General features: G+C 45.2%; 1 protein-coding gene across 1 annotated transcript in view; it reads right to left on the bottom strand.

Annotated features, from left to right (window-relative positions):
• Positions 1-19,412, bottom strand: part of LOC139398194 (rho guanine nucleotide exchange factor 18-like) — a gene marked incomplete at its 5' end in the record, with an annotated part of 39,529 nt that extends 20,117 nt beyond the window's left edge. Inside the window, 8 exons of the mRNA XM_071144314.1 lie at positions 1,975-2,220; positions 10,895-11,080; positions 11,831-11,878; positions 12,075-12,149; positions 12,510-12,628; positions 12,769-12,909; positions 18,997-19,179; positions 19,339-19,412. Coding sequence (XP_071000415.1) covers positions 1,975-2,220; positions 10,895-11,080; positions 11,831-11,878; positions 12,075-12,149; positions 12,510-12,628; positions 12,769-12,909; positions 18,997-19,179; positions 19,339-19,412 — 1,072 coding nt within the window. The remainder of the gene's footprint in view (positions 1-1,974; positions 2,221-10,894; positions 11,081-11,830; positions 11,879-12,074; positions 12,150-12,509; positions 12,629-12,768; positions 12,910-18,996; positions 19,180-19,338) is intronic.
• Between the last annotated feature and the right edge of the window lie 3,414 nt (positions 19,413-22,826).

Raw genomic sequence — 22,826 nt, 5'->3', positions numbered from 1 at the left:
AATGAAGAACAAGACGAGCCGCTCTGTTCTGGACCAGCTGCAGCTTAACTAGGTCTTGCAGCACTTGACCACATGGCTGGACAATAATCAAGATACGATCAAACTAGAGCCTGGAGGACTTGACCACATGGCTGGACAATAATCAAGATCAGATCAAACTAGAGCCTGCAGGACCTGCTTTGTGGAGTGTGGTGTCAGTCGAGCATCTCTTTATTACGAACAGACCTCTCTCCATCTTTATAACCATTGAATTGATATGTTTTGACCATGACAGTTAACAATCTAAGGTAACACCAAGTCATTTAGTCTCCTCCACTTGTTCCACAGCCACACCATTCATTACCAGATTCAGTTGATGTCTAGCACTTAAGGAATGATTTGCACCAAATACAATAATGCTCTCATCACTTCACTCACTAACAACAAATTGTGTAACTCTGTCACTCTCTGCATTACACCACCACAGAGAGACCTGTTTCTAGCCACGGACATTGCCAAAGATCCTTATCATTAGGGACTCAAGGGAGATTCCCTCCACTTCCTGTGGAGTTGGCCAGGTCTTGATCTGACAAGTAGCCAGCCAGAGATGCCATGTCATACCTGAACAACGTCGTGGTTGTGGTAGTCAACTCCTCACTTCAGATGGCTAACCCAGTCAATTCAAGTCAAACCAAATAATACCCACAAGGCAGCTCTGGCTATCAGGGGCACCCGTCTGTCTGCAGAATGTTCCGGGTGAAACACAGTCCCGCCTGCCGGCGTGAAAGACATACATTTACATTTAGATACATTTAATGATATTTGGCTGTAATGTAGCAGGTAATTCACGTCAGCTGCATGCTAGTACTGTTCTGTGCTCAATGGCATGCTAGCTGTTCCTATAGACTTCCACTAGTTGAACAAACTCACACAATTCAAGTTTTTGTTGAAGAGTAAAAAGAGATGGAAAGAGAATATTTCCCTGTGTAGGTGGCTTCCTGGTTGACTAGTTAGAACTGTATTCAGATATGTGGGTGTTTCCCCCATTACTGTGCTACTGCTGTGGTTATCACACGGCCCATCAGTAAACAGTCTAAGGGAAGTGGCAGGTGTGTGTGTGTGTGCAAGTGTGTGGGCTGCTATAGGAATCCAGACAGACAAGGGGGGAGGAAGGATGGATGAAGGGAACAAAGGAGGGAGGGAACAAAGGAGGGAGGGGAGGGAACAAGGGAGGGAGGGAGTATCTTCAGTATTTGTGTGTCTGTTCTCCTGTTGGCATAGGGACAGAGCATAGGTAACACTGAAACACAGCAGAGGTGTTTGCTATGCTGGATGGGGAAGGATATGAGGGGGAAACAGAACATGATAGAGGCCTGTAGTGGACAAAAGGCAGTGTTGGCACAGGCAGCGCCATTAAGGGCTTCCGCCATTTTAATGTTGTCAACTGGGGGCGTCCAACTTACATTGGCTGATCCCTCCTGGTGACCCTGTTGGGAGTCATGTCCAACCGGGTCATCAGGAGGGATCAGCCAATCCCGAAGAAGAAAATTAACTACTTCAAAATTGAAGTACTAGTTACCACAGCCACAAAGTCATAAACACTGCCTATTTCCACAATTGATCATCTAAAAAAAATTGATTTTAAAACTAACCTTAACCCTAGCCACAATGCTAACCTTAAAAGAATACCAAAAATATCAAAGAAAATCAAGTTTAGGATATAGCCCATTTTTACTTTGAGTTTGTGCCATCGAGTGGAATCTCTCATTCTTGGGTCTTGGCTTGATACTGGGACATGGCTTGGTGAAATGGGTTGGTAGGTCACCAGATAACTTCAAAGCTTTAGTTGTTAACCACCAATGAGGTGTTGGGTTGGGGCAAGTCGTGTTTTAGCCATATGCGACTGGTGCTGGTACGGATAGCAGAGCGATACCAATGGACACCGGGTGTAAGTGTAATGTGTGTGTGTGACAGAGAGAGAGACATCATCCCCACCTCAATGGTCTTCCTCTTGATCTTCCTCTGCTGCTCCAGGCGTTCCTTCTCCTTCTCCACTGTGCGGGTCGACTCCCTCAGTCTCTCCAGATCCTGTTGGTACGTCTCTCTCTGTCTCTCCAGGTCCTCCCTCTCTTCCGCCAGCTTCTCCTCCAGCCTCCTGCAGTCGTCCTCTCTCTGCCTCAGCATCCCTTCTGTGACCTCGGCCTGCAGCCGGTGGCGCTCCCGCTCCCTCTCCCAGCGAGCCTGGGGACAAACACAAGGTTCATCCCTACTTCATGCAGACTGGTATAATACAGTTGTTCTTCGAAGTGGCTGCGGTTCAGGATTTTCGGGAACCCAAAAGTTCAGTGGCTAAATATTTCTTTGCATGTGTGTGTGTGTGTGTGTGTGTGTATATATATATATATACAGTGCCTTGCGAAAGTATTCGGCCCCCTTGAACTTTGCGACCTTTTGCCACATTTCAGGCTTCAAACATAAAGATATAAAACTGTATTTTTTTGTGAAGAATCAACAACAAGTGGGACACAATCATGAAGTGGAACGACATTTACTGGATATTTCAAACTTTTTTAACAAATCAAAAACTGAAAAAATGGGCGTGCAAAATTATTCAGCCCCCTTAAGTTAATACTTTGTAGCGCCACCTTTTGCTGCGATTACAGCTGTAAGTCGCTTGGGGTATGTCTCTATCAGTTTTGCACATCGAGAGACTGAAATGTTTTCCCATTCCTCCTTGCAAAACAGCTCGAGCTCAGTGAGGTTGGATGGAAAGCATTTGTGAACAGCAGTTTTCAGTTCTTTCCACAGATTCTCGATTGGATTCAGGTCTGGACTTTGACTTGGCCATTCTAACACCTGGATATGTTTATTTTTGAACCATTCCATTGTAGATTTTGCTTTATGTTTTGGATCATTGTCTTGTTGGAAGACAAATCTCCATCCCAGTCTCAGGTCTTTTGCAGACTCCATCAGGGTTTCTTCCAGAATGGTCCTGTATTTGGCTCCATCCATCTTCCCATCAATTTTAACCATCTTCCCTGTCCCTGCTGAAGAAAAGCAGGCCCAAACCATGATGCTGCCACCACCATGTTTGACAGTGGGGATGGTGTGTTCAGCTGTGTTGCTTTTACGCCAAACATAACGTTTTGCATTGTTGCCAAAAAGTTCAATTTTGGTTTCATCTGACCAGAGCACCTTCTTCCACATGTTTGGTGTGTCTCCCAGGTGGCTTGTGGCAAACTTTAAACAACACTTTTTATGGATATCTTTAAGAAATGGCTTTCTTCTTGCCACTCTTCCATAAAGGCCAGATTTGTGCAATATACGACTGATTGTTGTCCTATGGACAGAGTCTCCCACCTCAGCTGTAGATCTCTGCAGTTCATCCAGAGTGATCATGGGCCTCTTGGCTGCATCTCTGATCAGTCTTCTCCTTGTATGAGCTGAAAGTTTAGAGGGACGGCCAGGTCTTGGTAGATTTGCAGTGGTCTGATACTCCTTCCATTTCAATATTATCGCTTGCACAGTGCTCCTTGGGATGTTTAAAGCTTGGGAAATCTTTTTGTATCCAAATCCGGCTTTAAACTTCTTCACAACAGTATCTCGGACCTGCCTGGTGTGTTCCTTGTTCTTCATGATGCTCTCTGTGCTTTTAACGGACCTCTGAGACTATCACAGTGCAGGTGCATTTATACGGAGACTTGATTACACACAGGTGGATTGTATTTATCATCATTAGTCATTTAGGTCAACATTGGATCATTCAGAGATCCTCACTGAACTTCTGGAGAGAGTTTGCTGCACTGAAAGTAAAGGGGCTGAATAATTTTGCACGCCCAATTTTTCCGTTTTTGATTTGTTAAAAAAGTTTGAAATATCCAATAAATGTCGTTCCACTTCATGATTGTGTCCCACTTGTTGTTGATTCTTCACAAAAAAATACAGTTTTATATATTTATGTTTGAAGCCTGAAATGTGGCAAAAGGTCGCAAAGTTCAAGGGGGCCGAATACTTTCGCAAGGCACTGTATCTATATATATATATATATATATATATATTTTAAAGACAGCAAATTGTTTACTAAAAGTCCCCAAATGATCCAATGATGATCTTGTAATCCATTTTGAAGGAATAGCCCAGCCTATTTCAGCACCGTTTCACCCTGCTTTTAGACAAGCGTGGGGAAGGGGGCTCGTCTTTAATAAATCAATAAATTTTATTTTCACTAAAATCTCCGTTTAGATATTGGTTAGGCTACAATACAATTAGGTTGTGGAAATGCTAAGTTGATGTGAGTGCTGCTCATAATCACCTTGTCTAGGTGGCTCAATTATCAGCACTGATCAGAACATTTCGCCAGAAATATTTTGTAGTTTAACAAGTGGATTATTTTGCTCTTGATTTGTAATTGCTTAGTAACCTAGGCCTACTCTTGACCAAAAGCCTGAAACTAGTCTTAAATCAACCATTGTGATTTTGTTTAACTGAATCTCTGTCTGTATATTTGGTAAATTTAAGGCTACATACCCAGAGCTCTAACCACTAGGCTACATGCCCAGAGCTCTAACCACTAGGCTACATGCTCAGAGCTCTAACCACTAGGCTACCTGCCCAACGCTCTAACCACTAGGCTACATGCCCAGAGCTCTAACCACTAGGCTACCTGCCCAACGCTCTAACCACTAGGCTACCTGCCCAACACTCTAACCACTAGGCTACCTGCCCAACGCTCTAACCACTAGGCTACCTGGACCAACACTCCAACCACTAGGCTACCTGGCCCAACGCTCTAACCACTAGGCTACCTGCCCAACGCTCTAACCACTAGGCTACCTGCCCAACGCTCTAACCACTAGGCTACCTGCCCATCGCTCTAACCACTAGGCTACCTGCCCATCGCTCTAACCACTAGGCTACCTGCCCAACGCTCTAACCACGAGGCTACCTGTCCAAAGCTCTAACCACTAGGCTACCTGCCCAACGCTCTAACCACTAGGCTACCTGCCAAACGCTCTAACCACGAGGCTACCTGTCCAAAGCTCTAACCACTAGGCTACCTGCCCAACGCTCTAACCACGAGGCTACCTGTCCAAAGCTCTAACCACTAGGCAACCTGCTGTATAGCTCATCTATTCGTTTACTCATCTATTACTGAACAGAAGCATTTAGCTTGCGATAATGAAGCCTAAATCAAGTGTAGGTCTATTTTGCTTGATCTCGTAAAAGGCAACTCCAAAATCCCGCGGAGGTTGTGAAATATGAACACGAGACTCACACATCACGACGAATCACCCTTTAATTTAAAGACCCTACGACTGTTCCCTAACAAAGCAGAGTTAGGGTAGGAATCTAGATGAAACGGAAATCAAAAGCATGGCCTCGTCTTGGGCTCAGTTTCAAAACATCATCATTTATTTGTTAAACGACAGCGGTTCCACACGTTGCCATGAAATATTTATATTTGATTCCGTTATATTTCATTATATTCTCAGCCTACTATAAAAATATACTATACTATATACTATAAAATATGTACGCGACTGATCAGGGCAGACTAAAGGTTTCTTGTCAGTTGAACTATTGATTTCATTGGCTCAGCCATCTGACCTATCGGCTGCACACACCAATAACATCAACTCAAAACATGACTTTCTCTCTCTTTCTTATGGTGCATATTGAATGGATTTATTAAAATAGACATCCACCCTCATAAATGCATGTAGTTCTGTCCTTGAGCTGTTCTTGTCTATTGATGTTCTGTATTGTGTTTTGTGTGGACTACAGGAAGAGTAGCTGGCCCGACCAACCAGTGCTCCCGCACATTGGCTAACCCGGGCTATCTGCATCGTGTCCCACCAACCCCTCTTTTTACGCTACTGCTACTCTCTGTTCATCATATATGCATAGTCACTTTAACCGGGTCTGTATGTAGCCTCGCTACTTTTATAGCCTCACTACTGTATATAGCCTCGCTACTGTATATAGCCTGTCTTTTACTGTTGTTTACTGTTGTTTTTATTTCTTTACTTACCTTCAGCATTTCACTGTAAGGTCTACTACACCTGTTGTATTCAGCATTTCACTGTGGGGTCTACTACACCTGTTGTATTCAGCATTTCACTGTAAGGTCTACTACACCTGTTGTATTCAGCATTTCACTGTGGGGTCTACTACACCTGTTGTATTCATCATTTCACTGTAAGGTCTACTACACCTGTTGTATTCAGCATTTCACTGTAAGGTCTACCTACACCTGTTGTATTCAGCATTTCACTGTAAAGTCTACTACACCTGTTGTATTCAGCATTTCACTGTAAGGTCTACTACACCTGTTGTATTCAGCATTTCACTGTAAGGTCTACTACACCTGTTGTATTCAGCATTTTACTGTAAGGTGTACTACACCTGTTGTATTCAGCATTTCACTGTAAGGTCTACTACACCTGTTGTATTCAGCATTTCACTGTAAGGTCTACTACACCTGTTGTATTCGGCATTTCACTGTAAGGTCTACTACACCTGTTGTATTCGGCATTTCACTGTAAGGTCTACTACACCTGTTGTATTCGGCATTTCACTGTAAGGTCTACTACACCTGTTGTATTCAGCATTTCACTGTAAGGTCTACCTACACCTGTTGTATTCAGCATTTCACTGTAAGGTCTACCTACACCTGTTGTATTCAGCATTTCACTGTAAGGTCTACTACACCTGTTGTATTCAGCATTTCACTGTAAAGACTACTACACCTGTTGTATTCAGCATTTCACTGTAAAGTCTACTACACCTGTTGTATTCAGCATTTCACTGTAAAGTCTACTACACCTGTTGTATTCAGCATTTCACTGTAAAGTCTACTACACCTGTTGTATTCAGCATTTCACTGTAAGGTCTACTACACCTGTTGTATTCAGCATTTCACTGTAAGGTCTACCTACACCTGTTGTATTCAGCATTTCACTGTAAGGTCTACTACACCTGTTGTATTCAGCATTTCACTGTAAAGTCTACTACACCTGTTGTATTCAGCATTTCACTGTAAAGTCTACTACACCTGTTGTATTCAGCATTTCACTGTAAAGTCTACTACACCTGTTGTATTCAGCATTTCACTGTAAGGTCTACTACACCTGTTGTATTCAGCATTTCACTGTAAGGTCTACTACACCTGTTGTATTCAGCATTTCACTGTAAGGTCTACTACACCTGTTGTATTCAGCATTTCACTGTGAGGTCTACTACACCTGTTGTATTCAGCATTTTACTGTAAGGTCTACTACACCTGTTGTATTCAGCATTTCACTGTGAGGTCTACTACACCTGTTGTATTCAGCATTTCACTGTAAGGTCTACTACACCTGTTGTATTCAGCATTTCACTGTAAGGTCTACTACACCTGTTGTATTCAGCATTTCACTGTAAGGTCTACTACACCTGTTGTATTCAGCATTTCACTGTAAGGTCTACTACACCTGTTGTATTCAGCATTTCACTGTGAGGTCTACTACACCTGTTGTATTCAGCATTTCACTGTAAGGTCTACCTACACCTGTTGTATTCAGCATTTCACTGTAAGGTCTACTACACCTGTTGTATTCAGCATTTCACTGTAAGGTCTACTACACCTGTTGTATTCAGCATTTCACTGTAAAGTCTACTACACCTGTTGTATTCAGCATTTCACTGTAAGGTCTACTACACCTGTTGTATTCAGCATTTCACTGTAAGGTCTACCTACACCTGTTGTATTCAGCATTTCACTGTAAAGTCTACTACACCTGTTGTATTCAGCATTTCACTGTAAGGTCTACTACACCTGTTTTATTCAGCATTTCACTGTGAGGTCTACTACACCTGTTGTATTCAGCATTTTACTGTAAGGTCTACTACACCTGTTGTATTCAGCATTTCACTGTGAGGTCTACTACACCTGTTGTATTCAGCATTTCACTGTAAGGTCTACTACACCTGTTGTATTCAGCATTTCACTGTAAGGTCTACTACACCTGTTGTATTCAGCATTTCACTGTAAGGTCTACTACACCTGTTGTATTCAGCATTTCACTGTAAGGTCTACTACACCTGTTGTATTCAGCATTTCACTGTGAGGTCTACTACACCTGTTGTATTCAGCATTTCACTGTAAGGTCTACCTACACCTGTTGTATTCAGCATTTCACTGTAAGGTCTACTACACCTGTTGTATTCGGCGCACGTGACAAATAAACTTAAGATTTGATTTGATCCTAATAAAATAGCAAAAACACCAAATCCATGTTTTACTCCTCAACTTGCCCGACATGGGAGATATAACCAAAGGCTCATCCCAGCAAGAACGTGCTAAAAATGGGGATTCTGAATTGGGTTCTAAAAGAGAACACTGACAGATCTTTTTTTCTATTTTAAATAAGCAAAACACAGTAAAGTCTGTCTGTAAAGGGTACGCCATTCACCCTCTGTGTAGAGCTACGTGCTGCTCTGTTCTGGACCAACTGCAATTGAACTAGGTCTTCTATGCCACAACCGACCTCTGTGTTCGGCTGCTGCTGGCGGCTCCCCTGACGCTTCCTCCCTCTACTCGATCGCCCATGAATGTTGTACACAAAATACATGGTAGACATGCTCAAACTACTATAGATCGTGCCTACCAAAACACGCCATTATTATTGCTCTCTATTGACGGGGGAAATAGCAACCTGTGATTGGTTAAAACATTTTATTTTGCCCCAATGCTAAATTCAAGTGGGGAGTTCCATGCAGCTATCTAGACAGCATATCAAACACAAGCAAGAGGCAAACAGCTGTATTACAGATGTAGTCATCACTCTAAATGTTGGCTATAGCAGGAGGCAGACAGCCAGTCTAATTAGAGATGTAATCCTCATTGTAAACGTTGACTATAGCAGGAGGCAGACAGCCAGTCTAATTAGAGATGTGATCATCATTGTAAACGTTGACTATAGCAGGAGGCAGACAGCCAGTCTAATTAGAGATGTAATCCTCATTGTAAACGTTGACTATAGCAGGAGGCAGACAGGCAGTCTAATTAGAGATGTGATCATCATTGTAAACGTTGACTATAGCAGGAGGCAGACAGCCAGTCTAATTAGAGATGTAATCCTCATTGTAAATGTTGACTATAGCAGGAGGCAGACAGCCAGTCTAATTAGAGATGTGATCATCATTGTAAACGTTGACTATAGCAGGAGGCAGACAGCCAGTCTAATTAGAGATGTGATCATCATTGTAAACATTGACTATAGCAAGAGGCAGACAGCCAGTCTAATTAGAGATGTAATCCTCATTGTAAATGTTGACTATAGCAGGAGGCAGACAGCCAGTCTAATTAGAGATGTGATCATCATTGTAAACGTTGACTATAGCAGGAGGCAGACAGCCAGTCTAATTAGAGATGTGATCATCATTGTAAACATTGACTATAGCAGGAGGCAGACAGCCAGTCTAATTAGAGATGTGATCATCATTGTAAACATTGGCTATAGCAGGAGGCAGACAGCCAGTCTAATTAGAGATGTGATCATCATTGTAAACGTTGACTATAGCAGGAGGCAGACAGCCAGTCTAATTAGAGATGTAATCCTCATTGTAAACCTGGCTATAGTAGGAGGCAGACAGCCAGTCTAATTAGAGATGTAATCATCATTGTAAACCTGGCTATAGTAGGAGGCAGACAGCCAGTCTAATTAGAGATGTGATCATCATTGTAAACGTTGACTATAGCAGGAGGCAGACAGCCAGTCTAATTAGAAATGTAATCCTCATTGTAAACCTGGCTATAGTAGGAGGCAGACAGCCAGTCTAATTAGAGATGTAATCCTCATTGTAAACCTGGCTATAGTAGGAGGCAGACAGCCAGTCTAATTAGAGATGTGATCATCATTGTAAACGTTGACTATAGCAGGAGGCAGACAGCCAGTCTAATTAGAGATGTGATCATCATTGTAAACATTGACTATAGCAGGAGGCAGACAGCCAGTCTAATTAGAGATGTGATCATCATTGTAAACATTGGCTATAGCAGGAGGCAGACAGCCAGTCTAATTAGAGATGTGATCATCATTGTAAACGTTGACTATAGCAGGAGGCAGACAGCCAGTCTAATTAGAGATGTAATCCACATTGTAAACCTGGCTATAGTAGGAGGCAGACAGCCAGTCTAATTAGAGATGTAATCATCATTGTAAATGTGGAGGGGGGGGGGGAGTAAAGAGAGAGAAACGTGGAGGGAGGGGGGAGTAGAGAGAGAAACGTGGAGGGAGGGGGGGGAGTAGAGAGAGAAACGTGGAGGGAGGGGGGAGTAGAGAGAGAAACGTGGAGGGAGGGGGGGAGTAGAGAGAGAAACGTGGAGGGAGGGGGGAGTAGAGAGAGAAACGTGGAGGGAGGGGGGAGTAGAGAGAGAAACGTGGAGGGAGGGGGGAGTAGAGAGAGAAACATGGAGGGAGGGGGGGGAGTAGAGAGAGAAACGTGGAGGGAGGGGGGGGAGTAGAGAGAGAAACGTGGAGGGAGGGGGGGAGTAGAGAGAGAAACGTGGAGGGAGGGGGGAGTAGAGAGAGAAACGTGGAGGGAGGGGGGGGAGTAGAGAGAGAAACGTGGAAGGAGGGGGGGGAGTAGAGAGAAACGTGGAGGGAGGGGGGGGGAGTAGAGAGAGAAACGTGGAGGGGGGGGGGAGCAGCTACATAGAAAACATTGTGTGTGTAAAATAACGCAGAACGTCCTTAGCATTGAGAAAGAGGTTTGGGGGGGGCACAGCTTTTTGTTTGTGCAGAATGAATCATGATGCTCATACTCTCTCCGAGCACTGTGACGTTTAATCACCTGCACGTGGAGTTGGAATGAAGACAACCCGGGAAGGCTAGGATAAATCACATGAAGAACCATTTCCACTGAGTCCCACCTGCTCCTGACGGTGCTGTGACTGCAGCTTGTGGAAGCTGGCCAGCTCCTCCCTCTGCAGGGCCAGCGTCCTCTGTTTTTCCTGCTCCAGGAGAACGTTGCCGCGGTGACGGCCAGGGAAGGAGGCGCGCTCGGTGAGGGAGGCGCGTTGTAGCTCGATGTGGCTGTCCTGCTTGGCGATGATGGCCTGAAGGGAGGGGAGCATGGGATGGGAAGGGAGGGGAGCACAGGAGGGGAGACAGGAAGGGAGGGGAGCACGGGAGGGGATGGGAGGGGAGCACGGGAGGGAAGACGGGAGGGGGGGAGCACGGGAGGGGAGACGGGAGGGGGGGAGCACGGGAGGGGAGACAGGAAGGGAGGGGAGCACGGGAGGGGAGACAGGAAGGGAGGGGAGCACGGGAGGGGAGACAGGAAGGGAGGGGAGCACGGGAGGGGAGACAGGTAGGGAGGTGAGCACGGGAGGGGAGACAGGAAGGGAGGGGAGCACGGGAGGGGAGACAGGAAGGGAGGGGAGCACGGGAGGGGAGACAGGGAGCACGGGAGGGGAGACAGGAAGGGAGGGGAGACAGGAAGGGAGGGGAGACAGGAAGGGAGGGGAGCACGGGAGGGGGAGGGAGGGAGGGGCGAAGGGAGGGGGGCACGGGAGGGGAAGGGAGGAGAGATGTGGGTCAACCTTTTGAAAGGATAAGGCTTGTGGTCACAGACCATAACCAATCAAAAGGTGAGTCTAGCAGTCTCCATGTGATGTCATTTTAAAATGTTTTGTTCACATGCAAACAGACTAGTATTTGGGGTCTAGCCCTGGTAAGAAGACTGCAGTCCTGTTGACTGTTCATGGCCCAGTCACACACACAGACAGGACAGGACTGGACAGGAGGAGAGCTACATGTCATGTGGAGTATGTTGAGAGGGTACCTAGGAAAACGTGAGTGTTTACCTGCAGGCTGTAGAGTCTCTGGGACAGCATCAGCACCCGGTCAAAGAACTAGTTGAGGCAGAAACAGGAACGTTAGGAAAGAGCAGGTCAACAGACAACTGTAGGTTAGCGCCATAGATACCGACTGTTTTATACCGATGGTTTGGACACTCTGAGCACACCTTATAGAGGCCATAATAACGCATAAGGATTGAAGAAGCTTAACAGAGGTTAAAATACCAACTGAAATGAGCACATCTCCTACCTCAGCCTCAGGGAAGGTGTTAGACCAGATGGGGCTCCAGGTGGCTGGAGAGGCCTCTTCCTCATCATCATCAGCCTGTACATCACACATTATACACACCACGCCCACATTACACACACACACACACAACCCCCATTACACATATACCCCCCCATAACACACCCACCCCCCCATCACACACACACACACACATATCCCCCATTACACACACCATTACACACCCACACCCCATTACACACACACAACCCCATTACACACACACAACCCCATTACACACACACAACCCCATTACACACACACACAACCCCATTACACACACACACACAACCCCATTACACACACACAACCCCATTACACACACACACACACCCCCCATTACACACACCCTACACAACACACTGTTGTGTAGGGTGTGTGTTTGTATATTTGACCCACCTGTGGCTGCTCCAAGGTCTGACTAGCCTGGATCTTCGTAAGCTGGGGGTCAGAGCAGCCTTTCTGGGTCTCGTCTCTGGCCCTGTCCCCTCCACTGTGATTCTTCTTCTTCACAATGCCTTCTAACGCACACAAACACAGAGTCAAACACCTTTTAGATCATAATACATGATTCTATGGACAGAGTTTAGATCAGCATTCGTACTCTAAGATGCTTTGTGGATACGGGGCTCAGAACAGGCAGACGGAGTGGACTCACTCTTGTTGAGGATGATGGGCCTGCTGTCATAGCCCCCGAAGGTGTCTGCTCTCCTGGGCAGAGCCCCGGATCCTGAACCCTCCTCTAGACGTGAAGCTGGCTCTCTCACACCAGACAGCAACAGGTTCTGAAGACTCTCCACTGTGGAGAGGGAGGCGGGGGGAGAGGAGAGAGAGAGAGATTAACAATGTTTCAAGGCTGTTTTTATGATAGGACAAGATTTGCGAGGAGCCGACCCTCCTGTAGTAACAGATGGGTGCAGCGAGGAGCCGACCCTCCTGTGGTAACAGATGGGTGCAGCGAGGAGCCGACCCTCCTGTGGTAACAGACGGGTGCAGGGAGGAGCTGACCCTCCTGTGGTAACAGACGGGTGCAGGGAGGAGCTGACCCTCCTGTGGTAACAGACGGGTGCAGGGAGGAGCTGACCCTCCTGTGGTAACAGACGGGTGCAGGGAGGAGCCGACCCTCCTGTGGTAACAGGCGGGTGCAGGGAGGAGCCGACCCTCCTGTGGTAACAGGCGGGTGCAGGGAGGAGCAGACCCTCCTGTGGTAACAGATGGGTGCAGCGAGGAGCCGACACTCCTACGGTAACAGACGGGTGTAGCGAGGAGCCGACACTCCTACGGTAACAGACGGGTGTAGCGAGGAGCCGACCCTCCTGTGGTAACAGATGCGTGTAGTGAGAAGCCGACCCTCCTACGGTAACAGATCTAACACACCTGATTAAACTAATCGAGGTACTGTTCAGTTATATATATATATATATATATTTTTGATATATAAACCCTTGGCACTGTTATTATTAGAAAGCAACGCATTGATTTTCACCATCACAGAGACGATACACAACTTAAAATCATCTGGTGACACAGTAAACGTTATCTCCACGGATAAATAAAAACTGCATTAAGTGATTTAAATATTTAAATGGCTCACAACTTCCTCCAGCTGAATAAAAATTTTTAAAAAAAGTTTCTTATTGCTGGAGTCAAAGTACAGAGAGAGAATCTGGCAGCACATTTTAATTCATGGGAAATAAAGATAAAACACCAGGTAAAAAAAACAAACCTAGGCCTTATTTTAGATTCTGAACTAAATTTCAAATCACACATTAGGAATGTGATCAAAATAGCTTTTACCACCTGAGGAACATTGCCACGGTGTGGCCATTTCTCCCCCAGGCTGATTTTATTTATTTATTTTATTTATTTCACCTTTATTTAACCAGGTAGGCAAGTTGAGAACAAGTTCTCATTTACAACTGCGACCTGGCCAAGATAAAGCAAAGCAGTTCGACACATACAACGACACAGAGTTACACATGGAGTAAAACAAACATACAGATACAGAGAGACTCATCCATGCTTCTATTACAAGCAGGCTTGACTACTGTAACGCTCCTCCTGTCTGGTCTACCCATGAAAGCCATCAGCTGCAAAACATACAGATTGCTGCAGCACAGATACAGACCAAGACCAGACGGAGAGCACATATTACACTGGTTTTAAACACTGACTGCCTGTGAGTTTTACAATACATTTTAATATTCTTCTATTGGGTTTTTAAATCAATCCATGATTGTGCACCACAATACATGTCAGACATGCTTTTATGTTATGTACCCAGTAGGTCCTTCAGGTCCTCTGGCCTTTTAACGATCCTGAAGTCTAGGAACAAGAGGCATGGAGAGACATCCTTTTAACGATCCCAAAGCCTCAGACCAAGAGGCATGGAGAGACAGCCTTTTAACTATCCCAAAGCCTCGGACCAAGAGGCATGGAGAGACAGCCTTTTAACTATCCCAAAGCCTTGGACCAAGAGGCATGGAGAGACAGCCTTTTAACTATCCCAAAGCCTCGGACCAAGAGGCATGGAGAGACAGCCTTTTAACGATCCCAAAGCCTCAGACCAAGAGGCATGGAGAGAGCAGCCTTTTAACAATCCCAAAGCCTTGGACCAAGAGGCATGGAGAGACAGCCTTTTAACTATCCCAAAGCCTCGGACCAAGAGGCATGGAGAGACAGCCTTTTAACTATCCCAAAGCCTTGGACCAAGAGGCATGGAGAGACAGCCTTTTAACTATCCCAAAGCCTCGGACCAAGAGGCATGGAGAGAAAGCCTTTTAACTATCCCAAAGCCTGGGACCAAGAGGCATGGAGAGACAGCCTTTTAACTATCCCAAAGCCCAGGACCAAGAGGCATGGAGAGACAGCCTTATAACTATCCCAAAGCCCAGGACCAAGAGACATGGAGAGGCAGCCTTTTAACGATCCCAAAGCCTAGGACCAGGAGCCATGGAGAGACAGCCTTATAACTATCCCAAAGCCCAGGACCAAGAGGCATGGAGAGACAGCCTAGGACCAAGAGGCATGGAGAGACAGCCTTTTAACTATCCCAAAGCCTAGGACCAGGAGGCATGGAGAGACAGCCTAGGAACAAGAGGCATGGAGAGACAGCCTAGGAACAAGAGGCATGGAGAGACAGCCTAGGAACAAGAGGCATGGAGAGACAGCCTTTTAACAATCCCAAAGCCTTGGACCAAGAGGCATGGAGAGACAGCCTTTTAACAATCCCAAAGCCTTGGACCAAGAGGCATGGAGAGACAGCCTTTTAACTATCCCAAAGCCTCGGACCAAGAGACATGGAGAGACAGCCTTTTAACTATCCCAAAGCCTAGGACCAAGAGACATGGAGAGGCAGCCTTTTACCTATCCCAAAGCCTTGGACAAAGAGGCATGGAGAGACAGCCTTTTAACTATCCCAAAGCCTCGGACCAAGAGACATGGAGAGGCAGCCTTTTACCTATCCCAAAGCCTTGGACAAAGAGGCATGGAGAGACAGCCTTTTAACTATCCCAAAGCCTTGGACAAAGAGGCATGGAGAGACAGCCTTTTAACAATCCCAAAGCTTTGGACCAAGAGGCATGGAGAGACAGCCTTTTAACTATCCCAAAGCCTAGGACCAAGAGGCATGGAGAGACAGCCTTTTAACTATCCCAAAGCCTTGGACCAGGAGGCATGGAGAGACATCCTTTAGTTACTGAATAGCCTGCCAGAGGGGGGCTGAAACTGTGGACGTAGGGGATTGGGCAGACTTGATACAACATTTTGAACAGTAATGTATTGTTGTCTCTACCTTCTTGCCCTTTGTGCTGTTGTCTGTGCCCGACAATGTTTGTACCCTGTTTTGTGCTGCTACCATGTTGTTGTCATGTTATGTTGCTACCATGTTGTTGTTATGTTGTGTTGCTACCATGTTGTTGTCATGTTATGTTGCTACCATGTTGTTGTCATGTTGTGTTGCTACCATGTTGTCGTCATGTTGTGTTGCTACCATGTTGTCGTCATGTTATGTTGCTACCATGTTGTCGTCATGTTATGTTGCTACCATGTTGTCGTCATGTTGTGTTGCTACCATGTTGTCGTCATGTTGTGTTGCTACCATGTTGTCGTCATGTTGTGTTGCTACCATGTTGTCGTCATGTTGTGTTGCTACCATGTTGTCGTCATGTTGTGTTGCTACCATGTTGTCGTCATGTTGTGTTGCTACCATGTTGTTGTCATGTTGTGTTGCTACCATGCCGTTGTCGTCGTCTTAGGTCTCTCTTTATGTAGTGTTGTCTCTCGTCGTGTGTTTTGTCCTATATTTTTATTGAATTTATTTTTAATCCCAGCAGGAGGCCCAGCATGAGGCCCAGCATGAGGCCCAGCATGAGGCCCAGCAGGAGGCCCAGCAGGAGGCCCAGCATGAGGCCCAGCAGGAGGCCCAGCATGAAGCCCAGCAGGAGGCCCAGCATGAAGCCCAGCATGAAGCCCAGCATGAAGCCCAGCATGAAGCCCAGCAGGAGGCCTTTTGGTAGGCCATCTGGTAGGCCATCATTGTAAATAAGAAGTTGTTCTTAACTGACTAGTTAAACAGATTTAAAAAAAATATTGAATTGGATCAGTCTGAAACGTTGCACATACACTGCTGCAACCTAGTGGCCAACATTTAAATTGCGCCTAGACTCCTAAGTGATATAATGGCCCATCTGTTGCATTTCAAAGATGGAACAAAAGAAATAGAAAACGCATGTTTTTCTCTTTCTATTATCTATTACCAGATCTAATGTGTTATATTCTCCTACATTCATTTCACATTTCCACAAACTTCAAAGTGTTTCCTTTTAAATGGTACCAGGAATATGCATATCCTTACTTCAGGTCCTGAGCTGCAGCCAGATAGATTAGGGTGTCATTTTAGGCGAAACGTACCTACCAGCCTAGTGTGACTCGCTTCCCCATTTATTTATTTGTAGGCTATAGCCGTTAAATAATACAGCCTAAATAATTACATTTTCTTTCTTAAGCTCCCTGTCTGACACCTGACCTATTTAGACTGTTAATTATATATAGATATTTTTTTGTTGTTGTTTGTTTTTCCTTTTTTAAATTTGTTTTATTAGATTTTTTATTAATATTACATTTACACAAGTATTCAGACCCTTTACTCAGTACTTTGTTGAAGCACCTTTGACAGCGATTACAGCCTCAAGTCATCTTGGGTATGAAGCTACAAGCTTGGGACACCTGTATTTGGGGAGACATTTAGAGACTTGTCCTGAAGCCACTCCTGCATTTAATGTTTTCATTTCACCTTTATTTAACGAGGAAAGTCAGTTAAGAACAAATTCTTATCTACCAAAAGGCAAAACGGATTCCTGCGGGGACAGGGGCCTGGGATTAAATAATATATGATATATTGGACAAAACACACATCACGACAAGGGAGACAACACAACACTACATAAAGAGAGACTGAAGACAACAGAGCAAGGCAACAACACATGACAACACAACATGGTAGCAACACAACATGACAACATGGTAGCAACACAACATGACAACAACACAACATGACAACATGGTAGCAACACAACATGACAACACAACATGACAACATGGTAGCAACACGGTAGCAACACAACATGACAACAACACAACATGACAACAACATGGTAGCAACACAACATGACAACAACACAACATGACAACAACATGGTAGCAACACAACATGACAACAACATGGTAGCAACACGGTAGCAACACAACATGACAACAACACAACATGACAACAACATGGTAGCAACACGGTAGCAACACAACATGACAACAACACAACATGACAACAACATGGTAGCAACACAACATGACAACAACATGGTAGCAACACAACATGACAACAACACAACATGACAACAACATGGTAGCAACACAACATGACAACAACATGGTAGCAACACGGTAGCAACACAACATGACAACAACACAACATGACAACAACATGGTAGCAACACGGTAGCAACACAACATGACAACAACACAACATGACAACAACATGGTAGCAACACAACATGACAACAACATGGTAGCAACACGGTAGCAACACAACATGACAACAACACGGTAGCAACACAACATGACAACAACAGGGTAGCAACACAACATGGTAGCAGTACAAAACAGAGTATAAACACTCTTAGGCACAGACAACAGCACAAAGATCAAGAAGGTAGAGACAACAATACATCACACAAAGCAGCCACAACTGTCAGTAAGAGTGTCCATGATTTGAGTCTTTGAATTAAGAGACTGAGATAAAACTGTTCAGTTTGAGTGTTTGTTGCAGCTCGTTCCACTCGCTAGCTGCAGCGAACTGAAAAGACGCTTCGACCTGTTTAATATGACACACAGCCTATTTGAAATGAGAGCTTCCTTTACATGTTGTTTACTCAAATACTTTCATTCAAATCACATGTTTTTCCTTTCAATAACACATGACAGTGTGTGTGTGTGTTACCTTGTGTTTGTGTAAGTGTGTGTGTTACCTTGTGTTTGTGGTACCTTGTGTTTGTGTAAGTGTGTGTTTTACCTTGTGTTTGTGTAAGTGTGTGTGTTACCTTGTGTTTGTGTAAGTGTGTGTGTTACCTTGTGTTTGTGTAAGTGAGTGTGTTACCTTGTGTTTGTGTAAGTGTGTGTTTTACCTTGTGTTTGTGTAAGTGTGTGTGTTACCTTGTGTTTGTGTAAGTGTGTGTGTTACCTTGTGTTTGTGTAAGTGTGTGTGTTACCTTGTGTTTGTGTAAGTGTGTGTGTTACCTTGTGTTTGTGTAAGTGTGTGTGGTACCTTGTGTTTGTGTAAGTGTGTGTGGTACCTTGTGTTTGTGTAAGTGCGTATGTGTGTGTGTTGTACCATCAGTGATGGTCCCCTTGAGCAGTGTTTCCCCCTGGTGGAGGTCTGAGGCGTCACCTCGCAGCATTAGGCGGGAGCGAAAGGTCGTATCCTCGTGACCAGACACCAGACACATGTCTGAAAACAGCTGCAGCTTCTCTGTCAGCAACGTCACGATCTGGGAGTCCTTCTGGCTCAGACGCTCTGGGAAAGGAGAACGGGGACAGAAAGAATTAACAGTCAGGAACAGAAGCGTTAAAAGGTGAATGTTGACTGGTGCATGACCGCCACCTAGTGGTCTAGCATCAACATGACACTATTACAAAGACGAGGCCATTGGTCCTGTCGTCCGTCGTAAGTTACCTTGGAACTCGTTGAATCTGGCGGCTCGAGCCTCCTCCTGCTCACTGAAGAGTCTCTCCTCAGTGTGTGGACAACTATCGAGAGAAACAGAGAGAGAGGCGAGTTAGCTAGGACTCGAAGCCTTGGGTTTAGATACAAAGCAGAGTTTCAACTCCAGTACTGGGGACCCAACTGTGTATCGAGGTTCTCTTTTTAACTACTTAGTCCCATTGAGGAGCAGTATTAAACCACCTGATGTTTTACAATATGTTCAGCTGGAGTGAAAGATAGTGTGGCGCCGTGCTTAACAACCGTAGTTGACAGGCTGTGTGGTGGTGCTGGGAGAGGAAGACCAGAACTCCATTAATTAGAAAAGTCCTTTACACAAGACAAACACTGCCAGAGTTGTTGAGTCTGTAACCGGGTCTGTAGAAGGTCATGGAAAATGAAAAATGAGAACGAAATGTGGACATTAAAACGACACAGGTCAGGCTGAAGAAATTCGGCTTGTCACCAAAAGCACTCACAAACTTCTACAGATGCACAATCGAGAGCATCCTGGCGGGCTGTATCACCGCCTGGTATGGCAACTGCACCGCCCTCAACCGTAAGGCTCTCCAGAGGGTAGTGAGGTCTGCACAACGCATCACCGGGGGCAAACTACCTGCCCTCCAGGACACCTACACCACCCGATGTCACAGGAAGGCCATAAAGATCATCAAGGACATCAACCACCCGAGCCACTGCCTGTTCACCCCGCTATCATCCAGAAGGCGAGGTCAGTACAGGTGCATCAAAGCTGGGACCGAGAGACTGAAAAACAGCTTCTATCTCAAGGCCATCAGACTGTTAAACAGCCACCACTAACACTGAGTGGTTGCTGCCAACACACTGACACTGACTCAACTCCAGCCACTTTAATCATGGGAATTGATGGGAAATGATGTAAATGTATCACTGGCCACTTTAAACAATGCTACCTTATATAAATGTTGCTTACCCTACATTATTCATCTCATACGCATACGTATATACTGTACTCTATATCATCGACGGTATCCTTATGTAATACATGTATCACTAGCCACTTTATACTATACTATGCCACTTTGTTTACATACTCATCTCATTTGTACATACTGTACCCGATACCATCTACTGTATCTTGCCTATGCTGCTCTGTACCATCACTCATTCATATATCCTTATGTACATATTCTTTATCCCCTTACACTGTGTACAAGACAGTAGTTTTGGAATTGTTAGTTAGATTACTTGTTATTACTGCATTGTCGGAACTAGAAGCACAAGCATTTCGCTACACTCGCATTAACATCTGCTAACCATGTGTATGTGACAAATAAAATTTGATTTGATTTGATTTGATTTGAGTAATGTGTTTTAATGAGCTGGGCCACGTACCCACAAAAGCATTTCAGAGTATGAGTGCTGATCTAGGATCAGTTGATTTTACGATCTTAGTAAGTAAGATAAATGGACAGATCTTAGATCGGCACTCCTACTTTGAGGGGCTTTGTGGATACGGGCCCTGGAGTGAAACACAGCATACACAAAATGGGTCCCCAGTGCTGCAGCAATACCTGTAAACGAGCTGTACGGCCGAGAGGAGGCGTACGGCCGAAAAAAGTAAGAGCGTTTATGTCCGCTTCCTCTGGACTTTTCTCTTCTGCTGTGACTGTACACCTTCCCATTTACTCTCTCACGCCAAGCCCCTCCCCTCCCCACACACGCCAAGCCCCTCCCCTCCCCACGCCAAGCCCCTCCCCACGCACGCCAAGCCCCTCCCCAAGCACACATTAAACGTTTCATTCAATTTTGGTTCTATCAGGGCAGCCCAACCCTCTTCCTGGAGATCTACTGCCCTGTGGGTTCAGTCCAAACTTCTTCCTGGAGATTTACCGTCCTGTGGGTTCAGTCCAACCCTCTTCCAGGAGATCTACCGTCCTGTGGGTTCAGTCCAACCCTCTTCCAGGAGATCTACCGTCCTGTGGGTTCAGTCCAACCTTCTTCCTGGAGATCTACTGCCCTGTGGGTTCAGTCCAACCTTCTTCCTGGAGATCTACCGTCCTGTGGGCACAGTCCAACCCTCTTCCAGGAGATCTACCGTCCTGTGGGTTCAGTCCAACCCTCTTCCTGGAGATCTACTGCCCTGTGGGTTCAGTCCAACCCTCTTCCAGGAGATCTACCGTCCTGTGGGTTTTCAGTCCAACCCTCTTCCTGGAGATCTACCGTCCTGTGGGTTCAGTCCAACCTTCTTCCTGGAGATCTACCGTCCTGTGGGTTCAGTCCAACCTTCTTCCTGGAGATCTACCGTCCTGTGGGTTCAGTCCAACCTTCTTCCTGGAGATCTACCGTCCTGTGGGTTTTCAGTCCAACCCTCATTTAACACAGCTGATTCTACTTATTAGCTGCTCAACAAGACCTGAACTAACTTAAATCAGATATGCTAAATTAGAGTTGGACAGTATCTAAGGACAGTATCTCTCCATGAAGAGGGTTGGGCAGTCCTATAGGCCTGGCATATTCAAAGGTTCAAGGACCTTGATTGGGTTATTTGGCCTAAAAACCGTTAGGTCTACCTCTAGAAGAAAAAAGAACGCCGCATCTCTTCCCAGCCTGGCCAAAACAGTGTTTAGCATCCCCAGTGGCTCTGCAAGCGAGAGGAGAGGATATTCTCCAGAAACCATCGCATGAGACTGTAGCCACAAACTACCCAAACTCGCGTTTCCAGAAATGAATTCAAAGTCATTTTTAGCTTAATTTGTATTTACTTCTAAGTAACTCAAAGCCTAAATGCATAACTTATAGACTGTAATGATTTAATACAACAAAATGCTATTTAAATGCGGAGGACTTTATGTTCCTTCCAGCCTATTGTCGCAAATGCTTCACAATGTATTTCTTTGTAGGCTATAGCCTTGAAATAATTCATTTTCCTTCTTAGACTCCCTGTCTGGCTCCTGACCTATTTACAGTGTTTATATGCTGTTTAATATGACATGTAGCCTATTTGAAATGATAAGCACTTCCTACAGTCACCTTTTCATGTTGTTTATTAAAATACTTTTCATTACAATCCACATGGTTTGGTTTCAGTACTTCAAAACCAAATGGCAGATCTCGGTAGTCACAACAATAGATGGGTGTTGGTTAAATGGTAGGTCCCGGTAGTCACAACAATAGATGGGTGTTGGTTAAATGGTAGATCTCGGTAGTCACGACAATAGATGGGTGTTGGTTAAATGGTAGGTCCCGGTAGTCACAACAATAGATGGGTGTTGGTTAAATGGTAGGTCCCAGTAGTCACAACAATAGATGGGTGTTGGTTAAATGGTAGGTCCCGGTAGTCACAACAATAGATGGGTGTTGGTTAAATGGTAGGTCCCGGTAGTCACAACAATAGATGGGTGTTGGTTAAATGGTAGGTCCCGGTAGTCACAACAATAGATGGGTGTTGGTTAAATGGTAGGTCCCGGTAGTCACAACAA

This window comes from Oncorhynchus clarkii, unplaced genomic scaffold (assembly GCF_045791955.1).
Source record: "Oncorhynchus clarkii lewisi isolate Uvic-CL-2024 unplaced genomic scaffold, UVic_Ocla_1.0 unplaced_contig_11023_pilon_pilon, whole genome shotgun sequence".
Taxonomy (NCBI): Eukaryota; Metazoa; Chordata; class Actinopteri; order Salmoniformes; family Salmonidae; genus Oncorhynchus; species Oncorhynchus clarkii.
Note: the sequence above shows the minus strand (reverse complement) of the source record. Positions and strands in the feature narration are given on the sequence as shown.